The sequence below is a fragment of the Coffea arabica genome, chromosome 7c (assembly GCF_036785885.1).
Source record: "Coffea arabica cultivar ET-39 chromosome 7c, Coffea Arabica ET-39 HiFi, whole genome shotgun sequence".
Lineage (NCBI taxonomy): Eukaryota > Viridiplantae > Streptophyta > Magnoliopsida > Gentianales > Rubiaceae > Coffea > Coffea arabica.
In genome coordinates, this window is record NC_092322.1 from 33,129,438 (window position 1) to 33,147,213 (window position 17,776).

The following is a 17,776-nucleotide window of genomic DNA, read 5'->3' on the forward strand; positions in this document are numbered from 1 at the left end:
GCACATCAAGTATTGAATAGGTTTATCATGTTAATTGTGTAGCTACACAAAAGTTAACCAAAATTATGCCAACATCATAACAGCAGGAAGTTGAAGTGTTGAGTGTTTTTATCACTGGAGGAGGTTATAATTTCATTAAAATATTTTCTAGACTACGTATACAATCAATTTTTCTTGTTTAAGGTGTAATATCTACTCTTGTTTCTAGATGTATAGTAGTAAAATTTTTTTGAATTTTTCAAATATCAAGTATGGGAGATAATACAGCTACTATAGCTGCAAGTTCGAGTGTTCATCATTTATCATCAGTGGATCCAAAAAATGTTCCTAGAGTCTCTGAAACTGATGTTCAATGTTTTAATTTATGTTTTCAATTGAAAATTTTGTTCTTGAAATCTTTTTGAGGTTGTTAAAACAGTGGCGGGATTGTAGCTTTTCTTGAAAATTTGTTGTGCTTGAAAAATAATGTTAATCTGCTTGCTTGGCCAGCTTTTGCTTTTGCTTTTGCATTTGGTACCCTATGACCTGCCTCTTTTTTCAGGTACCTGATTCTCGGGTACCCGGAGACAAGCGGAGCACATTAGCGTCGGGTCAACCACTTGCCGTTCGGGCGTGGGTATCGGACCCGTACCCATCCCTACCTTCAAGAATTAAACACAGCGAGAAGAAGAAAAAGACATGGCCAACAAGAGCAAATTGAGGTGGAAAGTATAGGTGAAACTTCCATAGAAATGGAGGAACAAAGGTCACAAAACTTTTGAGGGATTATGCCATGTCAAATAAATTGGGAGCACAAACTAACATTGCAAGGCCAACAATTAATACAAACAACTTTGAAATCAAGCCGTTACTCATCCAAATGGTTCAAGAAAGTCAATTTGGAGGATCCTAATACTCATCTATTTAATTTCATGGACTTATGTGGTACAATCAAAATAAATTGAGTAAGTGATGATGCAATTAAGTTAAGGTTATTTCCTTTTTCACTTTGTAATAAAGCAAAAGTATGGTTTAATTTCTATCCACTTAATACTTTCATTTATTGGGGTAAGTGGACAAAAGCATTGTTGAATAAATATTTTCCACCCGAAAAAATGACTATACTTCGTTTGGATATCACAAGTTTTACTTAACATGAAAGCAAGTCGTTATAAAAACTTGGGAGAGATTTAAGGATCTTCAAAGAAGATATCCCCACCATAGTCTCCCCAATTGGTTGATAATTCAAACTTTCTATAATAGATTCAACTACCCAACCAAAATCAACCATCTACTCTAAGAGTAGTCAGCCACCAAGAGAGTCTTAAGGCTCTACTTGAACCTTGACCTGTATTATAAGTCTAGAATGTTCTGGATATATTTCGTCAACATAAATACCCATTTGGATCGATGGTAGTTCAATCACCCCGAATTTCTCCTTTGACCCCTTTGGGTCCCCCCCAACCAAAATCTACATAGATGCTGTCGCCGGCTAAACTTCCTTTTTTATTGAATTTTGACCCTAATATCTATTTTTTGTGAAGGTCAAACAGTCAAATCAATATACAATACACATGTTTTTTTTAATAAAATTAAGCAGGGTCATTTGAGTCCACACAAAGCCATGTGGCTCCACCAATAAATACGGTAGTAGAGAGAGGGAAATGAGACTTTTATTTCAAGGCTCTATGGTGGCGTTTGGTAAGAGGGTTTCAGAATGAAGAATTGGAATAAACCCCATAATTGTTGTTTGGATTATTACTATCAAAATCAGGATTTTGGAATCATACCTAAAAATTTAGAATTCCTCCATTCCCTAATAATTTGAAGGGTTTTGGACAAAACCTAAGTCTGATTCCCATTTAGAAGTGGGGCCCATCCCGCCACCCATTAAAAAAATTAATATATAATTATATACATATATATAATTATGTATATAATATATATTATAATTATAATATTTTATTATAATTATATATTTTATTATAATATTAGTATAATTATATAATATATTTATAATTATTATATAGACATATATAATATATTATATAAATATATTATAATTATTTAATTAAATGTAATTATATTTATATAATATATATTATAAATTTATTAATATTATATAATAATATATAATAATATATTTATAAATGTATATTATATGTGCATATAATTATAATATATATGTGTATATAATAATAATATATTATATAATTATATTTATATTTATATTTATTATTATAAATATAATAATGTATAATAAAAATTATATATAATATATAATATACTTTATAATTATATAATATTAGTATAATTAATATTTATATATATTATATAATTATATAATTATATTTATATATTTATTATAATATTAGTATATTATATAAATATATATTATAATTATTTATCTAAATATAATTATATTTGTATAATATATATTATAAATTTATTAATATTATATAATAGTATATTTGTAATATATATTTATAAATGTATATTATATGTGCATATAATTATAATATATACATGTATATAATATTAATAAATTATATTTATATTTATTATTTTAAATATAATAATTATATTTAATATATAATATACATTATAATTATATAAAATATTTGTATATATTATATAATTGTAATTATATATTTATATTATAACATTTGTATTAGTATAATACATTTATACTAATATATTGAATTAATAAAAATTTCTTATATCCCATTTACAAAGAGCCAATGAACCATACATCAACTATTGTAATGATATATATTCCTGACACTAAACCAAACAAATGTATTGGAATGATTGATTCCATTCCAAATCCATGATGAATGATTCTGAATCCGAATCCATATTCGATTCCAACATGCGAACCGAACGCCACCTATGTAATTTTAATCAACTCTGAGGGTTCAAACGAAATTAAGGAAAAAAAGAAAAATTCTCAAATCCGCGTCACTTTCCAATATGCAATCTTGCGTAGCATATCCTTGACACATCCCACCAGTCCACGACAATATCTGGGGCCCACCTCAACTCACTTAAATATAAATTCTTTTTTTACTCCGTAATAATTATTTGTTAATACAATACAAATATCTTGTGCTTTTCGATTTCATCGCCATCATAAATTTCCCATTTTACGCCATAATTATACTCGCCAGTCGCCAGCACTATACATACTACTCTCTTCCCAGATAATCCTCTTTAGCTCCAACCATTACCCTAATTAATCTTCTCCGGCGACGGCTCAATTTGGAGAGCCTGATTTAATTAGGGCGGTTGGAGAAAAAAGATGCCTCCGCCGGCGAACGGTGGCGCTGATGGCGGAGCTGCGAGAGGTGGAGGAAGGCAGCAGCAAGAGCAGCAGGGCGTGGGGCAGATGTTAACGGGGATTATAAGGGTAGCCGTTTTCTGGTACTTTGCGTCGAAATTCTTCTCGCCGAAAAAGCCTCTTAACCCTAATCAGCCTTCTTCTCAGATCTCCAATCTCTTCCATAAAGCAGAGCCCTTGGTTCGTCTCCTTTTATCTCCGAACATGCCTCACTTTTTTATATTTTTATGTATGCGAGTGTGCGTGCTTTTATTTTTATTTGTTTTAATCATCTCGTTTGGATACTGAATTATCTGTTTTATGGTGAAATAGATGGGCATGGAAATATAAATTCAATTAGTAGAAAAGTTGTGATGTATTTGCAGAACTCGAAAATAAGGTTAGGTGTATTAGAAGCTACGCGGACGGATACATTCAACCTTAAGTTGTTTGGTGGTTTTTATGGATTGCCAGCTCAGATTTAGATTTTGGAGTTCGTACTGAGAATAATTTTTGCGTAGGAAAATGCTAGATTAGTGAACAAATCTTGCTGACAAGAAGAAATTTTGGGAAAGATGACTACTTTGATGACTTTTTGGTTGGTATTGATTTGTGTATTTATCCTATCTTAATGTAAGTTTCTATTGAAAATGAAGTTGATAGTAGATGATCATTACCACACTTTTGGTTGGCACTCCCTAGTGATGGTCACAATCACTATGAAAAGTTCCTCAATCACAATGGATTTTTGCTATTGGGTTTTACTTATTTAGTTCTATGTTCAATGGGACTCTGCTTTAAATTTTCTTCATGTTTATTTATTTATTTTCTCTAAATTCCTTTTCTTCTTATGTCCCAAACTTTTCTTTCTTCGTCAAGGTCTCTACAACTATGAATGAGCCATGAACAAGCCAACATCCCCAATACTCCTACTTAAAAATCAATACACATTTGGAGTGAAGCTCTCTGCAACTGTGAATGAGCCATGATCAACCCAACATCCCCAATACTCCTACTTAAAAATCAATACACATTTGATAACCCAGCATCGAACCAACACTTTTGGACTATTACCTTCCAATCTGTATTCATTGTAGGAGAGAATTTACCATAGGAATTAGCTTATTAGCCTTTGTGTGTCTAGTTGTAAGGAAGGTATTTGTATTACATTTGCTGCAAGTGTCAACTATGATGGCCTTTTGAGTAAGCTTCAGATATAGGATGGCTTGTTTGATTGCTTATAGATGAAGTAAAAGTTACTTCCTTTGGGATTTAAGTTCATGCATCTAACTGCGGGGAGTGATGGAAAAATGAGATTATGAGGTTCTTTGCTTGTGTGAGGGTAAAAGATTTGAGTAAAATGCTTCAAGTACCATTTCCAGTGAAAAAAGCTGGGTACTGGTTTATGGTGTTTGTGTTTCCCGGGGTTTGCCACATGTAGATTGTATCTTCTTTTGGTGTCAATAAATTTCTTAGGTACCCTGAAAAGAAAATCTGATCAGAATGCAAGAGTGATCTTTTGCACGGTCGAAAGGATTCCTATACTTTGACGATTGAATTTGAAGCTGTAGAAAATGATTAATGAATTCTTATAACCTAAAATTCCCTTTTGTAACTTGTACACAAGTAGAGAGAACGGGAGGAGAGTGCAGCTGAAGAATGTTTTACTTCAGACATTAATTACACGTGCATCAACTGATGCTATAAATAATTATCCTATAATTTTGTTTGTGCCACAAAAAGTTTCATCCTGGAATTTTTCATTGCTTTTCAGGTTTCTAACTTTTAAAGTATAGCAACTCAATTGTGATTATATGCTTTTCTTTCCAATCTTGCCCTTCAAATTTCAAAAGTTGAATTTATTGCACGATCAATACCTAAACAAGGGGTATAATATTGGAAAGAAAGAATAAAATATAGCCTTGACTTTGTTAAGATGACAAATTTTTAAACATCCCAAACTGGATAGCATCATATGTCCACTGGGACAGTGGGAGGATATATATGTAATCACTAATCATGTATTCTTATTGGGATATAAGACATATGAAAGATCTTAGAATTGGATGCCAGCAAGTTCTTCCTTTCTCCCTCGTCTGAGAACATGTGTTCAATTTCTCTTTATTCCTCCTCCCCAATTCTTCCTTCTCACATGCCCCTTTTTGAATTGTTTATAACTTTCTAACTATTGTAATAACTCCAAAGGCTAAGCATTAACGCATGACACTTAAGGCAACAATAGTAATCATTATGTTCAACAATATTAATGATTATGTTACCTTAAGTGATACGATGTACCTTGAGCTCTATTCTGATTATAAATGTCCCCTTGAGTGCTTTAAATTATCATTCACTACCACTACCATTGTAAGATGAACAAGTCTTCACAATATTGTAGATTTTTTTTTTTTTTTGAGGTTCAATTGTCTCCCTCTCTTTGTATGTCGGTATGTAGCTTGAGGGGTAATGTAACTTAAAAAACTTCGGGATGGAAAATTGTATTTTCACAAAATTCAAAGAGATTCTTTGTAAATATCCCTAGACATAATTAAGTTGAAATCAGGTGATGCGGGGCAACGGATGATTTACAATAAATAGGTAACAATAATCTTGAATACTAATTGTGTTCTCAGCAAACGTAAACTAGGTGTCTAATCTGCTTCATTATGATTACTTATGCTTTAAATTCTGACCAGCTCCATATATTGATTGGAGAACTTTTTTTTGGCAAAACTTGTCCATTTTAATTGATGACTCTATTAGTAAGAAGGCCAAATTCCTGACTTGATCCCTAGAAAGTTGACATTTTGACTTGCCATGGTTTCAGTGCTTTCTTTCACTTGCTAGTTTGTAGAGTGTAAGAAGGTGTACACTTTGCTCTGTATGAACACTTCTTCTTTCAGGATCATTAAGACAAAAGGCTGGTGCTTGGTTCCTATAGTTCTTATTTAGCTTCAATTGTAGATGGAGCTCAGTAAGATTGATATGACATGCAATGAAGCCTGTGCATGCTCTCTGAAATGGAGCTTGAAATATGAAATGTTAATCAGTTAGAATTGGGCTTTAATGGTAAACTGTCAACTTATAGGAGATGGGTTTCTGTGATTCCCTTTTTGTAATCAACACTTTTATTTATCTTCACTGTTAGAACTTGTTGAAAGGAATAGTTCAATTCTCTGTAACTCTGGAGAGGTTCATTATGGACTCTATATATATATATATTAATCTTAATTTTGTTCTGGGCTTGTGGTGTCATACATATTGTTTGCCTCATTTAAAGATTACTTTCACCTTGTCTGTCAATACTGATACGAAATCTTCTTTTTTCTAGGATATGTGGTTTTATCTTTCTGAGCAAGAAAAGTTTAATGACTTCAGTAGTGAAAGTGCACTAGTTTGGCATGAGACCAATATACCTTATGCAGTTTGGGGACCAGAGAGTACCAGGCGACTTTCATTGAAATACTATCCAACCGAGGTATTTAATTGAAATGCAGTAAGCAGAATATTTCTTTTATGCTCAGAGAAGATATTGGTGATAGAGAATTTATTGTGGATTTGGTCACATTTTTCCTTCATCTGTGTGTGTACAGATTTATGTATGAGCTAAATAGAATCTTTAGAACAGGACTGATTCTTTTATGGTATTGATTTAACATATATGGTGTTAATTTTAGTCTTTTTGTCCAGGCCTTGAAGCACAATGGAAGTCTTTATGCTCATGTGTTTTTTGCTCATTCTGGTTTTCCACCAGATCCCAATGACCCTGAGTATCAACCATCTGCAGCCTTTGGGCACACATATTGTGAGATATTTTTGTTTGCTGCACATTTGCATTGCTTATAAAGTAGCAAGAAAGTTAAATTGAATGAGAAATGACTTGTGATGTGTTCGTTATCTGGATGTAGCTGTTGTGACATATCTGCCGAAGTCAAAGGCAAACAAGAAGAAGAGTCTGTTAGGGAACTCCAAAGACTCAGATGTGGCTGAAACACAGGCTAAGGCAATATTTTCTGGTTCCTGAATTTCTCTTATCTCTGTGTCTTTTATCTATCATGACAAATTTGGCTAATTCCTTAGATTATAGGCAGAAAAAAAAAGTCAGTCAATTGTTGCTCTGACAAACTTGTGTTCCTATACTATACCGTCAGCACGGCAGGGTAAGCAATTTTTTTTTTTTAAATAAAAAGGGCAAATGCTGCTGTGCTTAGTCAGCACGACAGCCAATCATTAGCCACACTAAGCGCGGCAGCCAACCTTTTTTTCTTTAGATGGATACCACTCCAATGTACGGGCTAGACCTTCTAGATGGATGGACCATCCTCGTAGATGGATAGAGATAGAAAGATCAGCTCCATCTCCTTATTTAATCACATAGATTCTTTTCTTTTTTTTTTTAATTTTGGTATGCAAAATCAATTCCATAAATCCATTCCAAAATCAAGAAAAACATACTACAAATGCCTTGTTCTCGATCAACTTATTCTTGATTGATTATTTTAACTGATTATAAGTTTTAATTTTAAATAATCAGTGATATTTTCGATTATTTTTGTGTTCTAATTATAAATTTTTATAATCACATTAACAAGACATTTTTGCTTGTCTCTCCCACTTGATGTACAATAAGTTAGTATTATTTGAAATAATACTATTTCACCAACTGTATTAATATAATGTCCCATCTCTCAAATATTAGAATACCAACATCAGCCCCACCCTTCTTAAACTTTCAGCTCAAATCTTATTCTATTCATCTCTAGATCCTTCAAACAAAACTAAAATTAATTTGTAATATACTTAAAATTGTGTTACGACATAATTGGTAATTCCATGAGTGAACTTTGTTTTTGTTTTCATTGAATTGTGTGAAATGTGTTGATATGCGCAAGATTAGGAGCGGTTTATTTAATTGTATGGAAAATATTGATATATTAAGATTATTATGGTTCATTGTATAAGACCAAGAGAGGTAAGTGTAATATTAAAAATCTAAGGGGTACTACATGAAATTGTCAGAAATCTTGAGGGAGATTTTTGAAATTATCCCTAATTCGAACTAATTTTAATTTTTACCATTAGGTAACACTGTAAAGTATTAATTGTTTAATACTATTAGGTAAATTTTAACCTATGGTTGTGATAATTTTTCAATTTTGTAACACATAATAATTCAAGCTAGTGTATAATGGAATAAAATTTGAAGTAATTGAACATGACTATGTCTCCCACTTGATGTACAATAAGTTAGTATTATTTGAAATGTTTGACATCTGTGCTTAGTAAGCACAGCAACCTTTGCCTTTAAAAAAAAAATTGCTTATCCTGCCATGCTTCGTCAGCACAAGCACGGCAGGTATAGTAGAGCAACACAAGTTTGTCAGAGCAACAATTGACCGACCTTTTTTTTCCTAATCTAAGGAATTAGCCGACAAATTTGGATGCCCAGCATTAGGACTAAGCTACTTTTTAACCCGTCCTTTTAGTGTACAGGCTTCCAGTTTGCTTATGCAGTTCAAAAGCTCCTTTACAACATAAGATGTCTTCATTACATTTTGACATGGTTCATAGTTAATAGTCTGAGATTTCTTGAAAGCCATGTCCCTGATGTCTGCAATTGATGTGCATTGTTTTACCTATGCATTTTCGTTAGAGGAGGTTTTTTAGTGGAATGAAAACTTGAAATTGTTCTTTTAGGTAGTTGAAGATGATCAGGTAGATTTGAAAGATGATGAGCCTACTGAATGGATTTCATATTGGAAGCCAAATATTACAATCAATTTGGTTGATGATTTCACGAGGTTTGCTTCAATGTCAATTTTTGTATCTTTCAAGTGATGAAATTTAGGATTAGGAACATGCCATTTTTGTTCTATTTTTTTGTCCTCCTTTTTTTGTTTAACAAATTTGAGATAAATGAAGCGAAGTGTATCCAATCAGCATACTTATGTACCGTAAGAATGAGATGAATTGGATAAGTATCCACACTTCTCTATTTTTATATCATATAAAGGGGGATCCCCTGTATCTGTATATACATACATATCTTGGTATTCAAGCATGTAAGTAAGCTTGCACTTTTAAGAACTATCAGATGTTTAGTTTTTCAACAGTTGCATATATATATATATATATATATATATATATATATATATATATATATATTTTTTTTTTTTCCTTACTAAGACATTCCATTTTTTCTGCACCATCAAAAGTTTGAATTATTCCTACTCAACATTCTAGTGGAAAAATGAAAGTTTGAAATACGATTGAGGGTTTGTTTAGACATTTCTTATAGTTAACAATTGAGCTGCTCATAGCTTGTGCTTTTTCTGACCCAACTAATCTGTTTGATTTCTTTTTATTATCTTAGTTTTCTGTTCTTACCTCTTCTAATACAGTTTCTTTCCATTTTCTGAATGCATCAATTTGTCTTTCTACAGGTACCAGCAGAATGCAGTTCCACCTAATATTGCTCCCTGTATCCTTGAATACTGCTGTGCTATGATGTGGTGTATTACTTGGCTTAACTTTTAATCGTTGCCTTTGGAATTTGGTTGTTGCTGAACCTCCTATTCCTTTGCGTGTATGATTCCTTTGTCAGCTAGGTACTGATAAATTACGAAAGTTTACATATTCTGCTAACACAAACTGCTTTCATCCTGGAAAATGTTGTTTAATGGTGATTGGTATTATAATGTTGAAGAGGGCTAGGAAGTCATTGATTAATGGCTTCTTTACCCTCTGATACAGCTTTTGCCAAGACAAAGGAAATTGTTCTAAAGAATTGCCAAACACTTAATAGAATGTGGATTCATTAATTTTACTGGTTTGTGCTTCGTCTTTTCTTGAGGATTACATCTCACAATAAGGTATCAGTTAGGTACTTGATGAACTTCATATCTGTTTTAGCTTACAGGAACAAGATTGAACTTTTTTTTTTTTTTTGGGTAATGCTAGTTGTGTCATTCTGTGGATGTTGCCATCCAGATCTGAAATAAAAAATGGCCCATTTTTAGTGAGGTGAACAGGTATGGTTACAAAGGCTCGAAGTCCCCTGGTCAAAGGTGCCCAATTTGAGTTCTGGATGCTTAATTTCTATGGATGAAATTTTATGAGCAGCATGAACATTTTGTTTGCTGAGTTAGTAGTATGCAAACCGATGATTATTCGTGGTACATGTTGGTAGCTCTATACATGCTAATACATCCTTTTCACCAATCGAAGTTCTTGGTGCATGCTCGTGATCAAGTGGTTGCTAGTTTTTGTCTTGTTCGTTGTTTGTGTTGTTCTTCTGGGAACTTAAACTTGATATTAGGTGGTAAATAAACATAAATTTGGACTATGCCATTGTATTATTTGCAAATGATTTAGCTGTGCCATCATAGATTCATAGTTCTATTGTTCCAAAACTGCATTTCAAGCTTTCTATTTGGTTAAGTTATTTGGTGAACCAACTTGTTAGCGGCTAAAGCCCAAGAAATCATTTGTTTTTTGTAATCTTTTATCAGTATTAACTCCAGAATTCTTTTCATTCTGCGATATTTTGCTAGATTTCTAAGTTCAACCTTACACCATAAGTGTCCCTGCATCTGCTGATAACTATTTCACTGGCGTTCATGTTTTTCCTAAGTATGGATTAGTCTGAGATCTGCTCACAATACTAAGCCAGGATTATCGTTTCAGGAAGTTGCATTTTCCCTAATTTCTTCATGAACATTATGCTTTGTGGTTCAGTTTTAATGGAAACTTTTTTCTTAAGTTTATTCTAGAAAGTACCTTTGCAACATTTGGATCCTTAACTTGATTTCTCAGACTTGAATATTGAGCCTACTACAGGAACCTATTATCCAACTGTATTCTTCAATGAATTTTGGTTGCTCAGAGACAAATTAATTGCAATCAATGAGACAGTTACTGAGTTGCCACTTCATCTGGAAGTGGGTCCCATTAGTATGACAAAATGGCAACTATTCTTGCAGATTGATCAATCATTCCAAATTCATCGTAATTATGGAAGCATGCTTGAAGGCGAGGCTGATGAACTTAAGGTATGATTTTGCTTTCCTTTGCATAAGTTTCTCTATTTGACAAATGGAAGTGAGGGAAATGTTTGTAGGCTTGTAGCAAAATGATATGTAGTACTTTGGCTAAAAAGCATGCTTTCTTTGTAGCATATGTTTGACATTCACATAACTCTAGCAGATTTGACCAGGAAGTCAAAGGAATTTACTAATGAGAAGATACTTCTAGTTTCAGATTAACTTATTTGATGTCCACGCATGCTTTAGAGCAAGAATTGTAATTATAGTTTCTAATTCTCTTTGAGTCCTTGTGGCTGAACTATTCAGTACTAGAAATTAAGTATTTTGTACTAGTTTCGGGTATTTGATTGGTCTAACAAGGAGTGGTTGTTTGTGGATAAACTACCTAGGAGGTCACTTAACTATTGTCCTGATAGAGTTTTGGATCCAATTGTTCTTAGTCTCAACTAACCCACGAACCCTTAAAAGTCTAAATTTCAGGTGATAATGTTAGTTCCGCTGTTAACCTGTGTATATACCTGGTTAACCAGGGTCATATTAGTCAAATAAAGGACAAAAAATTGAATGAAAAGTTGTACCCCTCTCTCTCTCTCTCTCTCTCTCTCTCTCTGTGCCTGAAAGCTCGCCCCCCCCCACCCCCCCAAAAAAAAGAAGATCCCCTGAAAAGTAGTCTAAAGCATTTTGCCCCTCACGACTTATCTTCTTCACCAGTGCCACCTTCCTTACCTAGCCCTTTTACTTTCTAATTTTATATGTAAACAATGAAATAACAGTTAAACAATGAAAGGACAATGAAAGCTGGAACTAAGTATTAGGGAGCTTTAGAAGATTAATGGACGTATTTTTGCATATGAGGTTGTTACTTGGTGAAAATATTTCTTCGTGCTACTGTTCCTAATACTTAGTTTTTTTCCTGCTTCTTTTTTCTTGCTGTTATTATGCATTATTTGCAGTCTGAATGTTTATGCAATTTATTTGGTTTTTCGGCAGAGAGTGTTTTTGGAAGGAAATCCTTATCTTCTGGTGGTTACCATGATCGTCTCACTACTACACTCTGTGTTTGACTTTCTGGCATTTAAGAATGGTAAAAGCCTGATTTATGGCATTTAATTTTAATGCTGCAACTTTAAATGTCACTATACATTCTTATGGATTAACCATGCTGTTTCTTTCCACAGATATTCAGTTTTGGAATAAGAATAAATCCATGGAAGGATTATCTGCAAAATCAGTAGTAGTTAGCTTTGTTTGTCAACTCATTGTGTTCCTGTACTTACTTGACAATGACACTTCTTGGATGATACTTGCGAGTTCTGGTATTGGTTGCTGCATTGAGTTCTGGAAAATAGGGAAAGCAATGCACATTGAGGTATGACTTCTGGTTTTATGGAATGTTTACTAATAAATGTCAAAGACAGAGCTTTGTGAATGAGGTTATTGGTATCGCATTTTTGGCTGACTACAATACATAACATTGTAATTCAACTGTTTCAAAAAAGTGTCTTATCATGAGTGTAAGTTATAATAGGAACATAATGCTGAGCCATGTTAACTATTCCTTGTTAGAGATGGTTGTAGAAGACTAACATGCTCCTTTTACTGAAATTTCATTTTAGTAGCAAGGTAAATGCTGTTAGATGTTACTTGAATTCATTTACCTCCTCACAAATGTATTAGATTAATTTCTTTTGAGGACTAGTGTTATGTAAATTCAGGATATTATATGTAGTTTCTAGTCAAAAGCAAGATATTCTATCATCCTGTATGTTACATTGGAAGTCTTCTTTTTTTTTTTTCAAATATCACAAATATTGGAGGTAAAGATGGAAATATTGTTGGGGAATTAGAAGGGGATAGAAAAATACAAGAATAGGTACGCTGGAGAAATAAGAGGCAGAGGAAGAGAGGAGACCTTTTACTTCAAGGGCTAGGGGAATAAAAGAACTGACCATCTGAACCATTCTTTGGTTTGATGCTGTTGAGATAATAAAAATTGTGTAGTTTTGAAAACTCATACTTAAATCTAGTATGACTAGGGGAATTGTGTAGTTTTGAAAACTCATTCTTTGGCTAGGGGAATTTTTTTGTTTTATGACTAGAAACTTTCAAAAGCTACAAGAAATGAAACCCTAAACAACTGATGCCTTTCGAAAGAACATTAATTCAAGAGAATAGAATTTCATTCTTGGTAACTTACCTGTGAAACTACCTACACTCATATTTAGTAATTTAGTGGTGACTCTCATATAAAGGAACCTGTCAAACAAATTAATTGCTTCAAAACTGAATAACTTACAGAGAAAAGATGACTATAACCGAATAACAGTCAAACATGAGTAATAATGATTGAATTAGAGAAAATCAGATGCAGGGTAAATACTATCTAGCTCTTTGATTTTTCCCTTGTGAGCATCTTTATCACTTCATTGTAGATCCTTCAGAGAATCTTAACTTATGCCTTGCTCATGCTTTTCTTTGTACTGTGCAGATTGACAGATCTGGTAAGATACCTATGCTAAGGTTCCGAGACCGTGAGTCCTATGCTAAAAACAAGACTAAGGAGTATGATGATTTGGCGATGAAGTATTTGTCCTACGTGCTCTTTTTCCTTGTTGCCTGCTTTGCTGTTTATTCTCTAATGTATGAACGTCACAAGAGCTGGTATTCTTGGATTCTTTCATCCCTCACAAGTTGCGTTTACATGTTTGGTAAGCACTGCTGCGCTCTATTTCGCATTTTGAATTTGTGTATCTCTACCTCCTCTCCTCCCTTGCTATCTTTGGGATAATGCATTTTTATTCATTGAAGATGAGCTGAAATCAGTGGTAGGGTTAGTTTTGGGATGTTAGAAATCATCTTAGTTTAGTCTTTGAAATATAGACTTGGAAGATTAATTACTATTATTCTCTTTGTCAAATTTTTATGGGTCACTTTGACTGGGCTCATACTTTAAGATGGTTGATACATGTCAAATCTGGCAAATTATTTCAAAAATACCTCTTACTGAAACATAAATGGAAGTTAAACTTTTTTATGACTTTATTACCATGAAAGGCAATTTGAGATTTGATAACAAAAAGTTCTTGATCTGGTAGTTGCAAGTCATTTTGGGTCTATGTGGAAAAGGTCGTGTGTGTCCGATAAACCTGGATAGATGGAGTGTAAATTTTGTGTTGTCGTGTTAAGTATTTTTACCTTCATATTTTTAAGTTCTTCCTTCTCAGTATTTTGTTTGCCTGATGGGGGCCTAATCTAGTTTTTCTCAATTATGCAATTTTGGATGTTCTCAAATTTCCTGAAACATTTTCTCTGCAGAATGTTTTAATATATGTTTACTGCCAAAATGACCTCCCAGGCAACTAGTTTGTGCTTTTAGCTCTGTGTTCAGGGGCCTCAACTATTTGGACCCACAGTCTGTATGACTTTGGTGATTTATAGGTAGAGTTAACTTTGCACGATCTTCAAACTCATTAAATAACTTGTCTAACTGCACTTGACTGTAAAAACAATTCAGATGGTCATTCTGCACTTGATCTAGACAGTGTTATCCCCATTATACTGCTTAACTGCTTCAAGCATCTCTAACCTTTTGCTTTATTTCTGCTTAAGAGAGATCTTCCAGAGTCTGATCATGTTTGCTTTGAAGGATGTAGCAAAATTTGATATTGGCTCAATTCATTTGGTTATTTCCCTCTTGTTTAAATTTTTCTGAAATAGCTTCTTAGTGTTGTATAGTTTTTCATCTAGACCATCTACAATAGGGTAATTTGGAAAATACAATCGAATGAAAGAAAAGAAACAGTGATTTCTCGATACTAGTATATTCTGAGACGTATACGTTTTTTGAATCTACATGTTGGAAAGAATTTATCAATGCCTTGAAACCATCTTGATAATTATTTGATTGCACGAGCAGAGTATGTCACGCGATGGATCAGCTATTAATTTGCCCTTTTCGTGGAATCGTTGCAATAATATCATCTTACCCTGTAATGTTTCTCCATGCAGGTTTTGTTATGATGTGCCCACAGTTGTTTATCAACTATAAGTTGAAGTCTGTTGCTCATCTGCCTTGGAGGCAAATGACTTACAAGTTCTTGAATACGATCATTGATGATCTCTTTGCATTTGTCATAAAAATGCCATGGCTACATCGTCTTTCTGTTTTCCGTGATGGTAAGTTTTTAGATACTTTTGTACACCTCAATTAATCCGTAGCAACTAGTTGAATCCCTCCTTCGGAGGTGTTAGCAGCCTTGTGGTTTTAAGACCACTGTTTGCAAAAACAAGTGAGCTCCATGGAGTATCTATTATCATTGGGTAAATGTGGATGATACTTCTTCACCACACAGATTTGATTACTTTCTTCAATAATCTATGGCTTATTATTTGCTGCATACGTTAATACTACTTCATTTTCATTATGTTTTGTTCCAAATTGGAATGAAAATGTATACTGCCATGTTGGATCTAAACTCAAGAAATGACATAAATATATTGGAAAGTGCAATTTTCTGGACATAACTTTGCTTTGTTGTTTCCAAAGTTGAGAAGGATTAAGCAGTTTGGTACGCTTGTTCCAATTTAACCTTGTTTCCAACTTGCATGCTGTGCTGCTGAGTGCTTTGCTTGAAATTGCTGCTTTCTTATTAAATTGTTGCTGATGTGATTTTTAGGTTCATTCATTGTTGAAGCATAAGATTGGCTCATTCATTGTTGGAGTTAGGTTCTTTTAGTATTAATATAATTTTAGTGAACAAGGAAATATAAAGTCTTAACTCACTAAAAGCAAATGCAGGCTCGCATAAATATTTAGATAGGGATATTGCTGAAGAAATAACTTATCAGAAACTAGAAGGATTAAAAGATTGTAAAAAACATCATGTGGGATTAAAAGATTTGAGTAAAGTCATCAGTCTGTGTATTACCTTCCATCATTTGTGTTCTAGTTTTCATTTATATTTTGTTAAAGAGAAGCTATCATTCAGATTATATCAATAAAATGAAGGAATAGCTCATTTCCACAATAAACTGTAGTCCTTTCAGATAAAGTTTTTGCAATCCAGAATGTTAACGAGACAACAATGGGGCTGACTGTAAAGATCCAACTTCTAAGATAATCTTTTGCCTTCTATTTTTTACTCCAAAGAAGAGGTGTTTACAAGAGCCCTTTCCCAAAAGTAGGATTTAATCAAATATGCTTTGGCCGTTGCTTATTAACTAAATGTGCATGCTCTGAATTTTATCAAATATGCTTTGGCCGTGACTTATTCAATTATGGGACAACAATGGGATTGACTGTACAGATCCAACTTGTGAGAGAATCTTTTGCCGTCTATTTTTACTCAAAAGAAAAGGTGTTTACAAGAGCCCTTTTCTGAAATGAAGGATTCAATCATTATATGTTTTTTTTTAAAATGACATTCTGCATTTAGGTGAAATTCATGTTAAACTCGTATCTTTCTGTTTGTCATTTTCTTCTTGTTTTCTAAAGTGTTACTGTTTTTTCCCTGCAGATGTCATATTTTTGATATATTTATACCAACGATGGGTATATCCCGTGGACAAGAAGCGTGTAAATGAGTTTGGTTTTGCTGGGGAAGAAGAAGATCAGAGATCTGGAAACAAGGATACAACAGCAGAGGAAGATGACAAAAAAATTAACTAAGCTAGTTTTAGATTTTAGTTCATGCTTTGCTTTTGCTTTAGTCTGGCATCAAGAGCTGTAAAATTTATGCAGTAGAATTATTTGACTCCCTTAATTAGTTTGTTGGGATTATGTTCTTTGAGGTATAAATTCTCGTGGTTGTCCTTTCCTCAAATTTTTGGGATACTCGTTGCTTTGAGTCCTCACCAGTCACCAGTAGTTATCTTTAATTTCTGTCATTTTGATACGACAGATTCCTCCTCTCGTCTAGATAATTGTTCCCTCGTGTTTTCACATGTGATGATGTTACCTATTAATCCAAGTAATGAAGATCTTGTCTGATAATTAGAGTCTTAAGTTATTCTCTTAGCACCTGAATGACTTATTAAACTTTTTTGTATCTCTACTAGCTAGCCAATCTTGCTATTTAACCTTGTAGTTAGCAGGTACTAGTCTGAACTATGGTGCTTGAGAGTGTAGGTGTTAAACAAATTCATTTAACTAATATTACTTGTATTCGTCTATGAATAAACGGATATGAGTATCTTGAGTTTTTGCATATGGATATAAATGGGTTATTCAATAATATCTATTTATATTTATATTAAATGAGTAGTATTGGGTAACTCATTAAATCTAATTAATCCATTTAGAATTGTCTTTTTTCCAATCTTTTCTCTTTTTTAACTCATTTTTTTTAGATTCTTTATTTTGTCATGTTAATTATTTTTGTTTCATTATTATTATTATTTATTGGTTTTATATTATCATTTTATTTTCTCTTAG

The 17,776-nt window shown here is 33.1% G+C and overlaps 1 protein-coding gene across 1 annotated transcript; it reads left to right on the forward strand.

Annotated features, from left to right (window-relative positions):
- The first annotated feature begins 3,067 nt into the window (after positions 1 to 3,067).
- LOC113698813 (uncharacterized) lies at positions 3,068 to 17,165 on the forward strand. The gene is made up of 12 exons (XM_027218763.2): positions 3,068 to 3,499; positions 6,630 to 6,776; positions 6,989 to 7,103; positions 7,207 to 7,301; positions 8,996 to 9,099; positions 9,742 to 9,779; positions 11,114 to 11,349; positions 12,334 to 12,427; positions 12,522 to 12,712; positions 13,832 to 14,051; positions 15,352 to 15,519; positions 16,860 to 17,165. Exons 1-12 carry the CDS (start codon positions 3,281 to 3,283, stop codon positions 17,009 to 17,011), a joined length of 1,779 nt encoding a protein of 592 aa, XP_027074564.1. The 5' UTR covers positions 3,068 to 3,280; the 3' UTR covers positions 17,012 to 17,165.
- Positions 17,166 to 17,776: the final 611 nt, after the last annotated feature.

What these genes read in the sequence shown, in the direction of transcription:
- LOC113698813 (XM_027218763.2), top strand. Translation starts at nt 3,281, where the DNA reads ATGCCTCCGCCGGCGAACGGTGGCGCTGATGGCGGAGCTGCGAGAGGT. An exon ending in CTTTCTGGCATTTAAGAATG is followed by an intron (nt 12,428 to 12,521) that starts GTAAAAGCCTGA and finishes TTCTTTCCACAG; the next exon opens with ATATTCAGTTTTGGAATAAG. An exon ending in TCTTTCTGTTTTCCGTGATG is followed by an intron (nt 15,520 to 16,859) that starts GTAAGTTTTTAG and finishes TTTTCCCTGCAG; the next exon opens with ATGTCATATTTTTGATATAT.